The 18060-nt window shown below is 54.7% G+C and overlaps 8 protein-coding genes across 8 annotated transcripts; 4 read left to right on the plus strand and 4 right to left on the minus strand.

Moving 5' to 3' along the window:
* Positions 1-432: 432 nt before the first annotated feature.
* Positions 433-2680, plus strand: VTN49DRAFT_7110 (uncharacterized protein; the record flags this gene model as incomplete). The annotated part of the gene is made up of 2 exons (XM_069415344.1): positions 433-967; positions 1026-2680. 2 exons carry the CDS (start codon positions 433-435, stop codon positions 2678-2680), a joined length of 2190 nt encoding a protein of 729 aa, XP_069265150.1.
* Positions 2681-3124: 444 nt separating this feature from the next.
* VTN49DRAFT_7111 (uncharacterized protein) lies at positions 3125-5006 on the minus strand (the record flags this gene model as incomplete). Its single annotated transcript, XM_069415345.1, has 3 exons — positions 3125-4530; positions 4590-4880; positions 4934-5006. 3 exons carry the CDS (start codon positions 5004-5006, stop codon positions 3125-3127), a joined length of 1770 nt encoding a protein of 589 aa, XP_069265151.1.
* Positions 5007-5047: 41 nt separating this feature from the next.
* VTN49DRAFT_7112 (uncharacterized protein) lies at positions 5048-5332 on the plus strand (the record flags this gene model as incomplete). The annotated part of the gene is made up of 1 exon (XM_069415346.1): positions 5048-5332. One exon carries the CDS (start codon positions 5048-5050, stop codon positions 5330-5332), a length of 285 nt encoding a protein of 94 aa, XP_069265152.1.
* Positions 5333-5830: 498 nt separating this feature from the next.
* On the minus strand, positions 5831-9270 carry VTN49DRAFT_7113 (uncharacterized protein; the record flags this gene model as incomplete). Its single annotated transcript, XM_069415347.1, has 2 exons — positions 5831-6436; positions 6496-9270. The coding sequence occupies 2 exons, from the start codon at positions 9268-9270 to the stop codon at positions 5831-5833; spliced, it is 3381 nt and encodes a 1126-aa protein (XP_069265153.1).
* Positions 9271-10247: 977 nt separating this feature from the next.
* VTN49DRAFT_7114 (mitochondrial 54S ribosomal protein mL61) lies at positions 10248-10748 on the plus strand (the record flags this gene model as incomplete). The annotated part of the gene is made up of 1 exon (XM_069415348.1): positions 10248-10748. The coding sequence occupies one exon, from the start codon at positions 10248-10250 to the stop codon at positions 10746-10748; it is 501 nt and encodes a 166-aa protein (XP_069265154.1).
* Positions 10749-11091: 343 nt separating this feature from the next.
* On the minus strand, positions 11092-12260 carry VTN49DRAFT_7115 (uncharacterized protein; the record flags this gene model as incomplete). Its single annotated transcript, XM_069415349.1, has 2 exons — positions 11092-11812; positions 11869-12260. The coding sequence occupies 2 exons, from the start codon at positions 12258-12260 to the stop codon at positions 11092-11094; spliced, it is 1113 nt and encodes a 370-aa protein (XP_069265155.1).
* An 856-nt stretch (positions 12261-13116) lies between these two features.
* VTN49DRAFT_7116 (uncharacterized protein) lies at positions 13117-15236 on the plus strand (the record flags this gene model as incomplete). The annotated part of the gene is made up of 5 exons (XM_069415350.1): positions 13117-13157; positions 13234-13250; positions 13302-13450; positions 13508-15118; positions 15180-15236. The coding sequence occupies 5 exons, from the start codon at positions 13117-13119 to the stop codon at positions 15234-15236; spliced, it is 1875 nt and encodes a 624-aa protein (XP_069265156.1).
* A 726-nt stretch (positions 15237-15962) lies between these two features.
* VTN49DRAFT_7117 (uncharacterized protein) lies at positions 15963-17733 on the minus strand (the record flags this gene model as incomplete). The annotated part of the gene is made up of 4 exons (XM_069415351.1): positions 15963-17287; positions 17347-17420; positions 17484-17632; positions 17722-17733. 4 exons carry the CDS (start codon positions 17731-17733, stop codon positions 15963-15965), a joined length of 1560 nt encoding a protein of 519 aa, XP_069265157.1.
* Between the last annotated feature and the right edge of the window lie 327 nt (positions 17734-18060).

Raw genomic sequence — 18060 nt, forward strand, 5'->3', positions numbered from 1 at the left:
GTACTCCATAGGAATGCATTTCTTTCTTTACAGCAGACAAGACTTGAAGCACTTGGTTAACGTAATTGCAACTACGAACAAAGCATTGGTTTGGGGGAGGGTTTGTCCAAAATGGAGACGAGAAGAAAGATTGTCATGATCAGCGAAAGATCGTCCATCTCGACCTGACACCCAGCCTGTTCCTTCAATGGACAGTCAAAGTTCGATGTTAACTTGCCCACATGAAACTAGCTTGGCTTGGCCAGAACTGACAGATGCCGACTTACCGCGCATTCCGCTTACAGTTAGCGTTATCTTATCTGATAAAGGGCCGGAAAATCGTTCTTCACTCCGATTTGCATGCAAGCTTGCAAGCTCAGAAAAAAATCGTGACCTGCAGGCACACATCTGCTGAATTCTCAATCTCAATCGAATCCGGACGGGCTGATCAAAATGTTCACCTGCCCCAGGTGCGCATTTCTCAGAAATTTACAATCGGTGTCCAAGTCGTATCCGTTACGTCGCAATATCCGTCCTTCTAGATCGTTGTATTCGGTGCAACAGCGACTTCGTCCTGGACATGTTGAAATCTTCTCGTCGAAGAGAAATTTCTCGGATGCAGCGACAACAACGACATCGTCGGCGTCAGCCGATGAGTCGCCAGCAAGAGATTTGACAGTCCCTCCTGAAAGTTCTGAGCAATCTCCACAGCAGCCACACTCGCCAATACCGCCCTCGGTGCAACCGGAACTATTACCCCTTTGTTGCCCCGGATGTGGTGCATACGCGCAAACGGTTGACCCCAATGAACCGGGATATTACAGCAAGACGCGAAGGCAAACGCGGAGAGCGCTGCAGGAGGCACAGAGGGTGCTGGCGGAGCAAAGAAAGGAGGCATTGAAGGAAGCGGAAAAGGAAGCGAAGGAAGAAGAGGCTGGAGAAAACAGTGAGGACGCGGAAAAGCCCGCCCGCCCTCCGAGACCAATATGTGAGCTTACCTGTCATCCGCAATGAGAATTGGTACACGGCTGACTCCGGGAATACAGTTGATGAAGTCGCGCTCGAGGAGAACCCCGATTTAGCAGAAAAAGCGACTAAGATCGTGGCTGCGACGGCGCCGCCAACGCAGGTCTGCGATCGATGCCACGACCTGATCCACCACAACAAGGGCGTCCCCGCACCTACACCAACGATCGAATCGATCCGTGCCTTGCTCGAAGAGTCGCCCCACAGTAGGAACCGCGTATATCACGTCATTGATGCGGCGGATTTCCCAGCTTCCCTCATCACTGGCATCTATCGAGCACTGGACCTACAATACCAGAGGTCCAAGAATCGGCGGTCCAAGACCGAGAAGTTCAAACACGGGAAGCGGATGACGACGATCAGCTTCGTGATCACGCGGGCGGATCTGCTAGCTCCGACGAAGGAGAAAGCGGACTCGCTGATGCAGCGGGTACGCAGGATCCTGCTGGATCGGCTGCATTTGGACCCAGACGACGTGAGGCTGGGCAACATCCACATGATCAGCTCGCACCGCGGGTGGTGGACCAAGAAGGTTAAAGAGGAGATCCGCGAGCATGGCGGAGGGATCTGGGTTGTGGGCAAAGCAAATGTGGGCAAGAGCAGCTTCATCACGACGTGTTTCCCTAAGGACTCGCGGAACTTGGAGAAGGTCGCGGAGTTGCTCGCACGGCGGCAGCAGGAGCCCGAACTACCGTCCACGCAGGAGAGTCCGGAGCTTGACACAGATAGTCTCCTGCCACCGGCGCCGCGCGAGGAGCTCTTCCCTACGCTGCCTGTCGTCTCCTCGCTGCCAGGTACAACAGTATCCCCCATCCGTATCCCCTTTGGCCGAGGTAAGGGGGAGATGATCGACTTGCCGGGACTCGAGCGGGGGAATCTCCACGAATTCGTTAAAGATGAATACAAAAGAGACCTAATCATGACCAAACGCATGAAGCCGACGCAGCTCTCCATAAAACCCCGGCAATCGCTCCTCCTCGGGGGTGGTCTGGTCAAAATTACCCCGTGGCGGCCATCGTCGTCGGAAGGCCCCGAGAACGAGCCGCGAAACGACTCTGAGAACGAGGGCGACGCAGAGCCGCCGACGGTTCTCGCAGCCAACTTCACTCCTCTCGAAGCGCACGTCACGCGCACGGAGAAAGCCAACGAGATCCTGCGCGGCGAGCGCACGTACAACACTGGCGGCGGCGGGCGCGGCACGCAGGTGATCCGGCCCGACATGCTGCACATGGTGTCGTCAGCCGGGGTTATAACCCTGAGCACGGATGTGACACGCAATCACCTGCCGCGGCGGATACAGAAGGAGCTTGAGGACCACGGAACGCCGCCGCCGCCGTTGCCCTACCGCGTGTTCGCGACGGACATCCTGATTGAAGGGGTCGGCTGGGTTGAGCTCACGGCGCAGGTGCGCGTGCGCCGACTCGTCGAGGATTTGAACGATCCGACGGCGCTCGGCGAGACGGAGGAAGAAAGGAGACGGCATCTGCCGCGCGTGGAGGTTTTCTCGCCGAATGGCCGACACATCCAGACGCGCGCGCCTCTGGAAACCTACCGGTTTATTGAGGAGAAGAAGCGCAGGGATAAGCGGAAGCTGAGTTTGGAGAGTGGCTCGCATCGTCCGCAGAGGCAGAGTATCAGTATCAAGAAGAGGGCCGCGCATGGGGCCAAGGTATGACCGTGAGCGTGTACTATATACTCGTTGCTTTTTTCTACTCTTTGTGTCAATATGCTGTATAAATAGAGCCGACGCGCATAATTCCCATGTACTAGACTTGATGATAACAGATACACTCAAATCAATAGATCTAAAAACGCCTGCAACTGTACCAAAAGCAGATATCAATAACAGGAGGAAAAAGGAAAATAAAGAGAGACATGGAGCGAGATCGAACAAAAAAGGCAAATAAGAATATCAACAAATGAAATAATAAACGTCGAGTCGGTAACGAAGGACGATTCGTCGTCATCCTAGCAAGACGAGAGAAGGCGAGGCGCATGTGCGAGTATGACCGGACCCCAACATCACCCAACCCGAATGAACAATCCCCTGGTATCAAAAGAAAAGAAAAGCATCATCAGATTAATCACCATCTTTTTTCGGTCCATTGAATGTGGACATTCACAGGTCGATCAAGCTCCCGCTCTGCGGCTGCTGCTGCTGCTGACCACCAAACGGATTGTTCTGCTGCGCGAACCCTGTCTGCTGCGCGAACCCTGTCTGCTGCGCGAACCCTGTCTGCTGTGGCACGAACTGCTGTTGCGAGAAGAACGGATTGTTGCCCGTGCGGCTGGCCTGCAGGCGCGCCGCGCCTTGACCCGCCGAGTTGATGAACACGCCGGGCGCGGTGTGGTGGGCCGGCACGCGCAGCTCGCCGACGTTGCCGAAGGTGTCCTGACCCTCGCCGCTGGCCAGCAGCGCATTGAGCTTGGCCTTGTACGGGTCCTCTTCGCGCTTGGGTTGCGTGTCGGCCAGGGTCGTTGCGGTAGTAGCAGAGGTGGTGGCGGCGGTGGTCGCGGTCGGAGGTCGGTAGTTGAGGATCGGGTTTGACGAGGAGGCCGTGAAGCTGGCCGTGGCCCTTTCCTCCGCAAGAGTGTTGAGGGTGGGCTGCGTCGGGCGCGACGGCTGCGACTGCGGACGACTGATGGCTGCAGCAAATGGGTTGTTAGACCCGGTTGGCAGCGGCTTCAATGACTCTTGCTGTTGATTGTTGAGGGCCCACGGGTTGTGGCTGCCGGGCTGGAGGTAATTGTTATCCTGCTGCTGTTGCTGCTGCTGTCCAAACAACGAGGCATTGTTCCCGTACGGGTTGTTGCTGAACCCCGTCGCCTGCGGCTGTAGCGTGGGCTGCGGCTGCAAAAACGCCTGCTGCTGTTGGCCAAACTGTTGCGATGGATCGAACCCGGTTGGCTGCGTCTGGAACCCGTTGGTGATGCCGTTCTGGTACCCCGGCTGGAACCCCGTCTGGTAGCCCGTCTGATATCCCGTCTGTTGATAACCCATGGGCTGCGAGTACTGATTGTTGAGAAATCCCGTAGTCATCGGCTGCTGGGGATCAATGGGGTTACCGAACCAATCTACGGCTGGCTGCTGCTGGTAGCCTTGATTGTAGCCAGTTAGCTGCGGCTGCGCGGGCTGCGTAGTCGTCGGCGTGTCGTCGAACAGTGACTGGGCATTGCTCTCCTCCAGCTCCCGTCTCCGCAGCTCCTCCTCCTCTTTACTCAATTTGATTGCTTTGGCCAGGTCTTCGTCCTCTTCCTCGGCCTTGGCCAGCCGCTCTCGCCGCTTGCGCTCCTCTTCAGCTTCAGCCTTGCTGGCTTCGATCGCCAAACGGTACTCCGCGTCTTCGTCCTCCTGCTGGCGACGCCGCTGGTTCCGACGAGGATCCGGTCGCCCGCCGTAGTTATGGTATCCGCCCTCATCGATGCCGCTGACACGCGACTTCCACAGCTTCCGGTCGGAGCGTTCGTTGCGCAGGCGTTCCTCGTCCAGGATCAGGGCCGTCAGTTCTCTCGCCGCAACCCGGACTGTCCCCGTCAGTCAGCGGCTGCAAATCCCTCCAATCCCACTGTTTAGAAGAACATACCGTTCTGTCCAACATCCCGGCCTTCATCGTCGATATACTGAAACTCGCGCAGCGTCTTGATGATGTAGATGTTCTTCCGCGCCCAGGTCACGACCAGCTCGGATCCCTCGTGCAGACAGTAGTCGAGCACCTTAAGCGACTTGAGCACATGGCGCCAGTTCTTGCCCTTATCGTTCAGCCGCTTATCCAGCATATCCATAATCTCGTAGAAGTCGGTCGGACTGCCGAAGGTGAGGGCGGCGATCTCGCTCATCTCGGTGCCCGTTGGGCCCCAGGGGTCGTTGCTGGTGGCTGCAATGAATGAGCATCTGCTACGATTTCAAAGGAGTTGATCGACGACTCACCATTTCGGACCTTGATCTGCACCGAGGAATAACCCTTGGTGACGTTCTTGACGCTTCGCACGACCTTGGACATGGTTGCCGAGGGGTGAGGGAGGACGGAGTCGTCCTCAAGAAATGGATTTTACACACAGTGACCAGATGCCTCCGTCACAGTATGAATACTGCTCGTCGCCTTCCGTGCGTCTGTCATCCACATGCGATCTGGAGGGGGTTGTGAAGGAAAGCCGCCACCGTCCGAACTTTGGAAGCAATGCGATCGATGGGCGGGATAGAAGCGGGCGTCTCGGATGGCGAATCAATTCAGCCGGGGGGCAGGACAAGGAATGCGAGATCGAACTGAAAAGGGATAAACGGGGAGTAAAAACAAGCAGAAAGAAAGGGAAAATCTCTTGTCCTTGATTTCCGAAAAATTTTACAAAAAATATGAAGATGATGAACAAAGCGTGGCTGAGTCCAGGTTTGGGCGTTGATGAAGCATGACGGAGGGCTCGACATGCCGCTGAACACCAAACGCCAGCGCCCGCTCTTAGGCTCCAATTTGCTTAGAAATGTCGCTCTGGTGCTCTATGGGCCTAGAATTCCATCCTGCAGCTTGCTATTAATTAAATACGGCACTTCGTCGTGCAATTGCCTGTGTTGGCCTTTATCCCGGCCGCAAACACGCCTAGGAAATTTCCATCCAGCGTCTAAGGTACCTATCAATTTAACCCGGGTATTCGTACAACACTGCCATCAGGCAGAGACAGTTCAATATCTCTACAATGGAGGGTTCATCGCTTCTTGGATAATCTGAGATGACTGGAAACGATGATACGACCCCCGACGGCATCATGTACGATATCTAGCTTCAAAGTACCGTAGAAATCTCAGTCTTTGATTCTTGACGTCTTTCTCTATCTATTCTTCAATGTTGAAAAACTGGAACATTGGCTGCCCTGGTACGGCGTTCTCCGCCTGCAGATTCTCCCGGCGCTCGCCCGTAGCCACGACGGTGCCCGTCTTGCCGCCCTCATCCACCGCGACGATCTCAATTTCCTTGGCCCCAGTCGTGCGCTTCAGGCTCGGGATCATCTCTGTCAGCACCGCGAACTCGTCAAACGGCAGCTTGCGCTCAAACACAGTCTCGGGAGACTCCTTGTTCACGACCAGCCGTTTCTTGAGTGTTTGCACGAACGGCATCGCCTTCTTCATCTCCCCTAGCTTCCCGACCTTGGCGTTGAGGCTCTTGTCATCAAATGACAGATGGACCGCATCAAAAGCCTCCCGCACCAGGTCGATGTACTTCTCCTGCCACTCCGGGAACTTCTTCGCGGCCAGGATCACGACCTTCTTGGGCTTCTTCGGGTTGAACGTCACGTTCTTGCCCTTGGACAGCTTCTTGGCGTAGTTGGCCTCCGTCGACGTGATGGTCGACGACGTGTTGCGCACGTACTGCCACGCCGCAGAGAGCGCCACGTTTGGCGCGGGAACGTCGGGGAAGGTGGCCCGGTGAATGGAGGTGGGCTGTAGTCGTGTTAGAGCGGACAGAAATTCGATCCCGATGACCAAAGACATGTACGTACCTTCTGCAGAACGTCACGCCAGATATACTCGGCCCAGTGCGGCGCGATCGGCGCAATGATCAGGGCCTGCAATTCGGTGTACCGGCGAACGACATCCCGGTGCACGCCCACATTCGCACCCGTCACGGCCTCGCGGTAAGCATCCCGCGCACTGATCATATCATACAAACCGGACTTGAGGGCCAGCTTGAAGTTGGTGTCCTCGTAATGCTTCTTGGCTTCGGCAACGAGAACGTTCATCTCGTTGTCGAAGTAACGGTCCCACGAGTTGTACTCGCCCGTTCGGAGGCTTTCGTCCTTGTTCATCTCCTCCAGCCATTCCTTGAGCGTATACAGGCGCAGAATGTTGCTGTTGGCAACAGTCTCGTCGAAATTGGCATCCTCCATTCCGTCTCCAGCATCCGCAAACGCAATGCGCGCTGCATCGGCGCCGTACTTGTCGACGGCATCGCGCAGGGTGAGGAAATTGCCTGAGCTCTTACTCATCTTCTCGCCGTTCAGCAGCAGGTGACCATTGGTGCGGATTGCGCGCGGCCAGTAAGATGGCGACAGCAGAGCAATGTGAATGTACAGGCAGAAGGTCAGGTGGTTCTGGATCAGATCCTTGCCGGACACTCGGACATCCATGGGGTACCAGTACTCAAACTCCCGGCGCATGGCCAGCAGCTTCTCCCGGCTGATCCCGCTCTTCTCGACGAGCTCATCATCCAGCTCGCGGCGCGCGAAGACATAGTCCCACACCTCATCGATCATGTTCTCTGGCTTGATCTGAAGCGGTCCCAACGTCTTTCCGTACCGGTCGCTGTGCAGCAGGTGGGCGATGGTATAGTACGTCATGTAGATCGTGCTGTCACTGAGCGACTCGACCAGGAATTGCGGGTCCCATGGAAGCCTCGAGCCCAGGCCGTACGTCCGCGCGCAAGCCCATCGATTCAGCCATGTGAGGTTGGCCTCAAAGCCGTTGCGCGTCTCCACAGCGTACGTGTTCAGCTTGTTCTGGACATAATCCAGGGTATCCTTCTGCCATTGAGGATCGTTCTCTCCGTAGTTCAGGAACCACTGGCCGAGATACGCCACCACGCACTCGTCTCCGCTTCGGCTGATAACCCGGCCCATGGGTTCCGCGTAGGCAAACGCGTCGCCGCTGTCGATCAGCTGGCGGCGGACCTTCTCCTTGGCCGTTTGCACGGCCTCCCCCTTGAAGTCACCAACAAGGAGCTTACCCTTGTAGAACCCTTCCGTGTACGCCAATTCCTTGGCCTTTGCGAGAAGAGTCGTGTCCTTGGGCGACTGGATCTTGAGCTGCTTCACCAGGGCGGGCGCAGTCAGATTGCCATACGTGGGCGTCTCAATCAGAGGAATGATCTCGAGATCCGCCCACTCCTTTTTAATGCCGTAGTAATCAGCCTTCTTGATCAGGTCCATAACGGTGGCGTAGTCGTCAGGGCTATCCGAAGGCACCGACGTCACAACGCCAGTTCCCTTGGTTGGAGAGATTGTCTCCATTGGCAGAATCCGAATACCGTTCGTGTGAACGGACAGCGGTGCATGCACCAGAGTCCCAATGAATGCAGAGCCAGGCGCTTCGGCGACCTGCGGGAGCTCGTCCTGCGTCTTGGGGAAATGCTCGCTGTCGAAGAAAATACCTTGAAACGCCATGTTCCACGCTGCCCGCTTGGTGGAAATATAGTACTCCTTTTCCTTGGCTCGGAAAATACCATACGTAATCTTAGGGCTAACAAAGCAGCATGTCTGCCCATACATGGTTTCGGGCCGCAGAGTAGCAGGGATAAAGTACACATTGGCGTCATCCTCGACCTTGCCCTTGACGATTTCCGCCGCCTGAGGTGCCCACTCCTTGACGCGGAGCTTCACGGCTGTGTATTCCTGCGGACCAATTCCTTCGCCTTCGGTTCTGTCATGGTCCATACAGGGCTGACCGTCCTTGGGTGAGTAGACCGTGTAGCGGCTACCGTACTGAATCTTACCCAGCTCATGCAGACGGTTCATCTGCCAGCGAACGAAGGCATCGTAGTAGGGGTTCGCATCAGTGGTGACGAACTGTCTCCGCCAGTCGATTCCTGCACCCAGACTGTCCAGGTCCCGAATGGCCAGTGGCGGAAAGTGTTGAAGCCAATGGTTGGCGTCCGCAAACTTGTGGATTTCCTCCAGCGGCACGCCGACCGCCAGCATGATTTGGAACTGGTACTTCATCTTCACGGTCTTAGCCGCTGCCTTGCTCTTCTTTGCGGTGAACTTCGTGGGATCGGCAGCGGCGTCCTGGGTCGGGGCCGGCGGCTGATCTGGGATCTCCTCCTCGTCCTCTTCCCGGTATCGCTCAAAGTTCTTGCCGAAGCGCTTGATCTCCTCCGCCAGCTTGTCTGCGCAAGCCTTGATGGGCATACCGGTACAATGGAAGCCTAGAGGAAACAGGGCCCTTCGACCCTGCATCCGAGCAACGCTGGTCATGAATATGATCTTACTTGCAGTGAAGGCATGTCCGGCGTGAAGGGTTCCGTTCATGTACGGATAGGCCATTGTTCCCATGAACTTTGGGTATTTCTCGCGCAGCTCCTCCGGGGACATCGATCCGGCCGGAACCTCCTCCAGGGAGGGGGCGTCTACCTCGAAGATCTTCTCGGACTTCCATACTTCCTGGTACCGTTTCTCGATTGCCACGAGGGCGTTTCTTTTTTCGAAACTTTCTATCTTGAGGGTGTTTCGGGTGCTGTTGCTCGGGTCGAGCGCCGCGGCCGAGGCAGCTGCGGCAGCCATGGTGTCGGGGTTTGAATGTGCGTGCGGCGTGTGGGCAGCGCAGCTGGAGCTGGAGCGTGGGCAGTCTTTTTCAAACGGCCTTTTGGCGGGGCATGAAATGCGGGCACGAAAAGTTCATGACTCAGTACGCCAGTTGACGGATATCTGCTAGTCCAAATCCGGTTAGTCTGTGCCTGAGTCACGGTTCTATGAAAAATTGAAATTTCGATGCAAAGCAAGTCCACGCCCTACGTCCTATTACTCTCCCAGAACGAGTTCGATGCAACAATTGAACGACTGAGTCATTCATTGATGACACGGAGATTCCAACAATATGTAGATTGCAGTCAGGAACAACGTCCGAATAGCCTTTCCTTCCTGGCTCCGTGCGCGAAGCTCCGAGCCATTACGGAGGAGTTACGGAGTACAAATGTACCGTAATTTTATATCACGTGACTTTCAGCGGAGGAAAAGATCTGGATTCCGCAGACTGGACCATCGAGCTTCACGATCAGAATCGCAAAGAGAGCGCGCCATTGATCGGCTTTGCGGCGGTTTGCCAGCTCAATAGCACCACGCGTGTTCCTGCTCTTCTTCATTCAACTCATTTCTTGTTGTGATTTATCTTTGGTCTCTTCTGCAGGTCCAGCTGGCCTGCGGAAGGATCTCATAGTGATTCACCATGGTCAACCTATTCAAGCGAATGCGAAAACTCAAAACAGTACGCTCATGGAAAACGTTTCAAGAATTGATTCGATGAGTTATAGCTGACTGACTGGTTTTGCAGAGGGTAAATACTTCCCGTCACGTTCACAACCGCCCCAGATTCTATACACTGACCGAGTCCGATAATCGATGAATATTGCTGACCACCGAGTTGCAAACTCTGCGAACAGCTCCTCAATGTCCGCTTAGGTCCCGGCGCCGCAATCCTCCCTACCCTCACCCCCGGCAGTGGCTCAACATCAACATCAAGTAAACTCCCGGCCGTCACACGCATGCACCTTACCTATGCGCGCTACATCTACGGCGGTCACCAAGGCTCTCGGCACTTCTGGCGGAACTGCCTCACACGTTTGAAATACCATAATCCTGGACTTCCCATAACCGTCAAACAGACACTGGACCAAGAGGGTCCGGCGGCGCTCACGATCTACTTTAACGGCAAGGTACCCAACAGCGCTGAGAAACACAACGCCGGCAACCGCATCAGCGACCAGCACGCGCCGAAGCCGGCAGAAAATGAGAAGACGGTCGTGATCGATGCGAAGAATCTGACTTACACGGAGATCTGGGACCGAGTCAAGGAAGCCACGGGTGCGCAGGAAGTCCAGGCCACGGACGAAGAAAAAGCCGAGTTGGAATGGTTGGAGCAGTTGAAGAAAAAGTCGGAAGTGGATCGTGCCCGAGTAGCGGCCATCAGACAGGCGAAGAAGGATCAGGAGCGGATGTTGCAGGAAGCACGTGGAGAGGCGGAGAAGCTACGACAACAGCTGTAATGATTTTTCCTCTTTCCTCCGTTTTGTTGTAGGTATATGGGATGAGGCATTGTACAATAGAGTGAATGTTCTTTCGAGAATTGATATAACAACCCGCAAACAGACATTAATTTTCGTAGTTTACATATACACGTCGAGAACGATGTAATCCAGGGAAAAACTGAAAAACCACAACCCATAATGGTATCACAAGTAAATGTCACCCAAAACAACTCCTCTGAATGCAATCCTAGAAATAACACCCGTGCAATCACGTCATTAACAACCACACTGTCGTTTCATCCATTTCGTATGACCACCAATGAGATGCTGATCCAACACAAACATGAAAACACGAATTGATTCACGAATGGTCTGGTGTGTAGTTTGTTTCTCCCAACACATTCTGGCCACCGGAAACCGTGGCCGCCGGAGCGGGTGAAGCTTCCCGCGGCGGTTGAGACGAGGCTGAGGACGAGGGCCGGGCCGCATTTGCCGCCTGCAGTCTCTGATCCAAGGCCTTCAGAGCGAGCGCTCGCCGCCGCTCGGCCTCCTCGCGTTTCGCCATGCTTCTGAATCCCCCAGCGCTCCGACTGCTACTCAGTAAGCTGGGTAGACCGGCCTGACCTCGAGCCATGGCATTTTCATTGCTTGTAGCAATTTCCTCGGCAGAAAAGGGAGTGCACAGCTTCATTGCCACCAACGCCTCGTAGATACGATCCGCGACGAAGGTCACCGGAGGCTGCATAACGTCGGGGAAGAAGCTGGCAAAAGTAAAAGTGTCGCTCGCATCACCTCTCATGCCGAGACCATTCGTCGAAGTTCCTGTCAAATCTGGCTGCCGCTTGTAGAACCGCAAATAAGTCCAGCTGGTCAAGAGGCCCAGCCAAGCAAGAATTGCGGCCGTGTCAGTGCCAAAGACTAAACCACTGACGGTGTTCAGGAGAAGGAAGATTGCCGGGAAATGTTTGACGCGCATTTTGACCAGGCCTTTCATTATGGTTACAGTGTGTTCAGGTACCAACTGCTTGAAGGCGACGAGGAAAGACGCCTGAATGGAGACACCGCCGCAAATCTGAGTAAGACTGAAAATACTCGCCGGTTAGCACACACACGAAAAGAGATCTCTCAGGAGACATACCCTCGAAGGCCATTGCCAGTCAAAGCGGCCCAAATGACATAGATCGGAACGGCTACCGCATTGGGCACAAAACTAACAGATGCGATGAACTTGACAAACTCGCGCGATCCCCACGCGCGCTCGAGGTATTTCCCTCCGTAAAAAATGGTAGCGCCGTTCAGGAGCACAGTGAAGATGTTCTGCTCGACGAACGTGGCGGTGGCCAGAGTCCAAGGATAATAGAGAAACAAAGACGGCACCAAAGTCAAATAGGGAACGATCGGGGTGTTCTGCTGCCCATCAGGGCCAAATTCCAGCTGCCTCCATCGAGCGATGTTGTACAAAAAGCTGAGGACAAGCACCGTGATCAGGATGGCGCGGGTGGCCGGAGGCAGGTTGATTCGGGGGGCCATGATCCGAGAAGTGCAGAGCGACAGTCGGCGCCCTGCGGCGAGAGATTTTGGATCAGGATCCTGGGTTTGGACGGTGCCGGACTCTTTGCTGCCAGGTGTCCGCGGTGAGGGACGAAATTCACGGTGGTTGATACAGAATGCTGACTAAGCTTACATCCCCTAGTTAACTTAGTCAGCGGAAGGGATGATTTCCCGACAAACTTGTCACTTGCAGACTTGGACTGGAAGAATTGGGTTCTCAGAGTTCGACAAATTCTTATGCGTTTCTGGATAGGTTCTCAGTGGGCGCCTCTTAATCCAGGGGACCGTGAAGGATTCCAGCTATCCATGTTGTATTCAGAGGCGCGATCATTACCCTGAAAGGGAACATTAAATTATTGATTAAGTGTATTTTCTGTATCAGGAACTAGACTCGGCATTAGCGGCTCCAGGGTCCAGGCCGGGTCTCAATCTCAATTCGAAGCCCTCCAAACCCCAGTTTGACTTTGGCTCAAGCAACTGTTCGGATCCGACTGTCTTCCAGTCGACCTGCCCTCGTTCGTTCTTCGATTTCACATAACCAGTCGACTCTTAGAATTCGCCCGAGTCTCTCCATTGCGCCTGTTCCTTAGCCTTGGGTGCCTGAGGATCCAATCAGTGCCGTTTTGGCGGGCCCAGGTCCCGCGATCCATTCCTCAGAGCTCGAGTCCGCGCGCAACCTTCATCAGATCCCGCTTTTCATTGCTCTTGTCGATGGTCGCCGTCATCGGACGGAATCCACAACGGTCTTTTTAGTTGCACCCTGTGAGCTGCTGCGAATCGCGGAACTGATCGACACCGGGCATGACACTCGGTGTCGCCCATTTGATATGTAATCATGGATCTAACTTCGCATCATGTTAACTACCTAATATGGAGGTTCGTCTACTTGCTCTGGCCCTTATCTTAGTCTGTTGGATTTCGTCACAGAGATTGACTTTACTTGTTGTATTAGATACCTTCAGGAATCAGGTTCGTTCTGTGACGATGTGGTTTACCCACGCAGTATCTAAATGCATCCAGGCCATGGCGAGGCGGCGGTCATGCTACAGCGGGCATGGAACCCCAACCCGCAGTCCCTCCCATTTGCGCCATATATTCGCAATCATGCGTTAGTGTCGCTAGTCCAAAAGGGGCTTCAGTATCATGAAATTGAACAGTCCCTCGACCAGGTAAGTCGTTTACTCTGGGTGCTCGGTGCGCTGGCTAACGGGAATCCCTTGTTCTAGGATGGCAATCCTGTCCCGATGTCGCCGTCCAAATCCTTCTTCGGACCAGCGCCATTCGACCTCGACTCTTACAAACCGCCCGAGGAGAACCGACAGGATCAAGTACAGGGTTTATCAGAAGCAGAGCAGCAAAGGTCGCCATCACCTGCCAAGGGCCGGCGCCCAAGTCATGCTACCAATGGTCTTGCAGCCGCCGAACCCTCGCTAGGTGTCAAGAAGGTTGGTAAAGATGCCACCAACGGCGACGGCGGCGCAATGGACATTGAAGTCAATGGAGTCAACCACGACCAGGTGATGACACCGGGGATCAAGTCGCAGTCCCCGTCAGAGCCAGCAGTGGATGTCGATGGGGATGTTGCCATGGGGACTGAGGCTCATGAGGACCAGGACCCGGCGGCGCCGCCAATTACTTACACCTTAACGGAGGGGAAGAGCATTGGTGTGCAAAGCACTGCCAAGACTCCGGATCTTGGCGCCTGCACGTCCACCGTCGATTTGAATGTGGGTCGCCCAGATCACGTGATTATGTCCACGTGGCGACCATATGATTCGTCCATTTTTGCTGCCGCCAGTGAGAGTGTCTGCGGCCTGTGGAAGCTGCCAGGGCTCAGCGACAGGGCCACAGCCGCTCCAGTGCACGAACGCATCTTCGACAGCCATGGAGATGGGTCGTGGGTGACGGCCCTCGCCTGGCATCCGTCGGGTGACAAGCTTGCAGTGGCGGTCTACGGCACCGAGCATCGCGGATCAATTCAGATGTTCGATGCCGAAGGGAATGCCGTGGATATCCTACCAGACGCTCCTGGAATGATTGTCGGATTGCACTGGGCACCGCGCGGTTCGACTTTGTTGGTTGTTGTATCTATCCATGGCAATTCTGAGCTCACATTGTGGGACGATTCGCTCAAATCCGCGGAGCTCTCGGCGGACCTAGTAATTGACGGCGAAATCTTTGATGCGACGTGGGCAGGGAATAATCAGCTGTTTGTCGCAGGCAGTGGCTTTGTGACGCAGTGCGACACGGAGTCTGGTCTGCGAATAGTGAACAAATTCGAGTCGCGCACTTCCTCGACCGAGTGGTCGTTTGTTCGCGGCACTAGGAGAGCATTCTCTGCCGTGGCTGTAGCCGTATCCTCTTCGGCAACTAGCATATGGGTTCCAACTCACGACATGCTACTCGAAGACATTCACGACGGGGACATCACCGCGGCGGAAATTCGGCCGGAACCGCTGGCGCAAGAAGCCGAGGCATCATCCTCATTGATCCTGGCGACGTCGTCCATCGATGATACGTTACGTGTCTGGAACGTCAATCTACAGTCCAAGGAGATCACCAACATCCACACACTCTCACTGGTCCCCAAGGTGCCGGTGCTGACGCTGGCATTCTCGCCGGACGGCTACGCCGTCAGCGCCGCCACTGTGGACGCGGTAGCCATTTGGAATGTTGACCGCGGCGGCGTGCCACTAGCTACTTGGACCGCGCCCGGCGCGCGGGAAGCAAAGAAGGCGACCACCAATGGCGACGTGCAAGTCGAAAACATGGTCCAGTACCGGTGCCTCGCTTGGGACAGCGACTCGAAACGGCTCATCATGGGCTACGGGAGTCAGGTGTGTTTCCGTAACCTAGAGACAAAGCGATAAGCTCTGCAACTAACGAGTATGCACGCAGATGGCTGTCATTGACATCCAACGACGAGCTACCAATGGCGTCTTTGATGGGACATGACGCCGCGGGTACACTCGGCGCTCCATATGAACCTCATGTACAGCTTGAAAAGAAAAATAACCACCCTCATTGCGCCACGGCGCTTCACGTCTTGCTCTCTTTGTGAAATCATACAAGGAAAGGGGAAGAAAATTATGGGGATCATCCGCGGGACAAGAATTCGGGTTGGGTCTGGCGTTCTTTTGTCCTTCGCTAACCTTTTTGTTTTTGCTTCTCTCGTTATTTTATATGGGGGCGTCCGTGGCGTAGCCATTCCGGTTATTATTTATCGGCATCGCGGGTGTTCATAAATTGAACTTGCTACCTGGGATCCAGGGTCGATATGTTTGATACACGTTTCATGATGGACGTTGCTTTACATTCAAAGTCCACACCCATCTATCAGGCTATTTACACAAGCCTTCCTTTTTTTTTATTTCCCGATTGTTTTTACGTCAATGATAATGGTTATGATCGTGATGTGACATATACCGTCAATTTGGTCCGGAATTGGCTTGATGCTCCGCTAAGGGCTCGACGAGGGACAATTACCCTAATTGAAGGCCTATTCATCAGCAGATGAACTTTTTATTCTTTTTTGTCAACAAGAATTGCCTTACCAGTGCCTCATTCATATATAATTCTCTATACCAACACCAAGCCGAACAAAAGGGGGATAAACTCCGACAGTGAAGATGTTCATATCACATTCTCCGTTCTCTCGTCAAGTTTCGAGGAAGGGAGAGGTCACGACGTAGCGCCCTCTACGACGGCAGCCTTGAGATACTTCTCCTCCGCACCCTTGATGCACTGGATGTTCGCACCGAGCTTGTTCAGCGTCTCGACGTACTCGTCATACTCGACCGAGTCGAAGACGATCCCGCCTCCTGCCTGGAGATATGCGACGCCGTCCTTGACCAGCATCGTGCGCAACGCGATGCAGGTGTCCATGTCACCCGAAATTTCCGCGGTACCGTCGGCACTCGCGCGGTTATACCCAAAGTATCCCACCGCGCCGGCGTAGACGCCGCGTTTCTCGCCCTCGAGCTCGGCGATGAGCTCCATGGCGCGGACCTTGGGGGCGCCGGACACGGTGCCCGCGGGGAAGATGGAGCGGAAGGCGTCGAAGCGCGTCTTGTCTGGTCGCAAGACCCCGGATACTTGTGAGACCAGGTGCTGCACGTGCGAGAATTTCTCCACGACCATCAACCGGTCCACCTGCGTTGTCATCGGGTCGCACACTCGGTTCACGTCGTTGCGCGCCAGGTCGACCAACATGACGTGCTCGGCCCGATCCTTGAGGCTGCCACGAAGCTCCGCGGCCAATTCTGCGTCTTCCTCCGGAGTGCGTCCGCGTTTGACTGTGCCCGCAATTGGGTGCGTGATGATCCGTCCGTTCTCTTCCTTCACGAGAAGTTCCGGGCTTGCGCCGACGAGCTGGAAGTCCCCACAGTCGACATAGAATAGGTAAGGGGATGGGTTCACCGTTCGAAGGTGTCGGTAGATGTTGAACGGATGCAGCGACGTTGGCCGTGCGAGCCGTTGCGACGGCACCGCCTGGAAAATATCGCCGATCCTGATGTGCTCCTTGAGTCGAGTCACATGTCTCTCGTAGCCTTCCCGCCCAATGTTCGACGTATACTCTTGGTTGGGAACAATGGGGCCCTGCGGCGGAAGCGGAATCTCCGGCTGAAGGAGCACGTTTATTGTGCTCTGCAGCGTTTCTTCCCCTTTGCGATATGCGGCTTCTAGCTCACTGTCTGACTCCGGGATCGGAACATATGTAATCACCTTGATCACCTGGAAGAAATGATCAAATGCGATGATCCGATCATAGAGCATGAAAAATGACTCGGGTACCCTAAGTACATCTTTCAATGGTCGGGCCGTTTTCGGTTCAAAGTACCGCACACAATCGTAGCCCACGTAGCCAATGGCACCACCCGTCAACGGCGGCAATGTCAAGCCCGGTATTGTCGCGGTACGGAACTGTGACAACTCTTGTTCGAGAATCGGCAGCGGATCGGTCTCGGGCCCATGGCCGGGTCCAGTCTTGATCACCTTCCGGGGGTCTATCCAACAGCATGGTATTAGTTTGAGCCCCGATAAAACGGAGGCTAACAGTCCATACCTGCTCCGACGAAGCTATATCGTCCGATTGTTTCTGTTGTAGCTGCACTCTCATATAGGAAAGACAGTTTCGAGCTATCAATTCTTCAGTCAGACCCAATGGTGCGGGGCGAAGAGTTCAACGACCGAGAAACGCACTTTGCGGCAATCTTCAGGTAAGCGACCGTGGGCGTGAGCAGATCGGCCGGAATCGACGCCGTCAAGGGGAGCAGATTCGGGGGATATTTGGAGCCGGCGGATTTGGCGACGACTTCGCGAGCCGTCTCGAGAGACGGCGTGACGGTGAACTGGTTCATGGTGGGTTAGACAGAGCTCTGGCAATGAGATACCAAAACCAACAGGAGCGTTTAAACAAAGAAAATGTGCGGATACTTACGGATGCCGGCATTCTGGGTGGTTTCGAGTGCCGAGCGGAAATGTTCCGGTGGAGAGTTAATCGATGCGGCAGAAGCTGACAATGTATGACTCGTCTTCAGAACCGCATTGCAGTCCAGGTACTACCCACTTCTAACTGCCACCCAGAGTTCGAGTTAAAGTAGAGTTTTAAGGTTAATCCAACAAGCTTCTACTCTATTTGGTTACCTATAACTAGCAAAATCCAATGATCATGCAGTATTTTGGAATTCAACATCCCCACTGTGTTAGACTGGGTGGTGATAAACGAAGGATGAAACGAACAAGGGCTGGTGACGCATCAGATAAGACAAGGACCAGC

The sequence above is a fragment of the Thermomyces lanuginosus genome (genome assembly GCF_041956635.1).
Source record: "Thermomyces lanuginosus strain ATCC 200065 unplaced genomic scaffold VTN49scaffold_42, whole genome shotgun sequence".
Classification (NCBI taxonomy): domain Eukaryota; kingdom Fungi; phylum Ascomycota; class Eurotiomycetes; order Eurotiales; family Trichocomaceae; genus Thermomyces; species Thermomyces lanuginosus.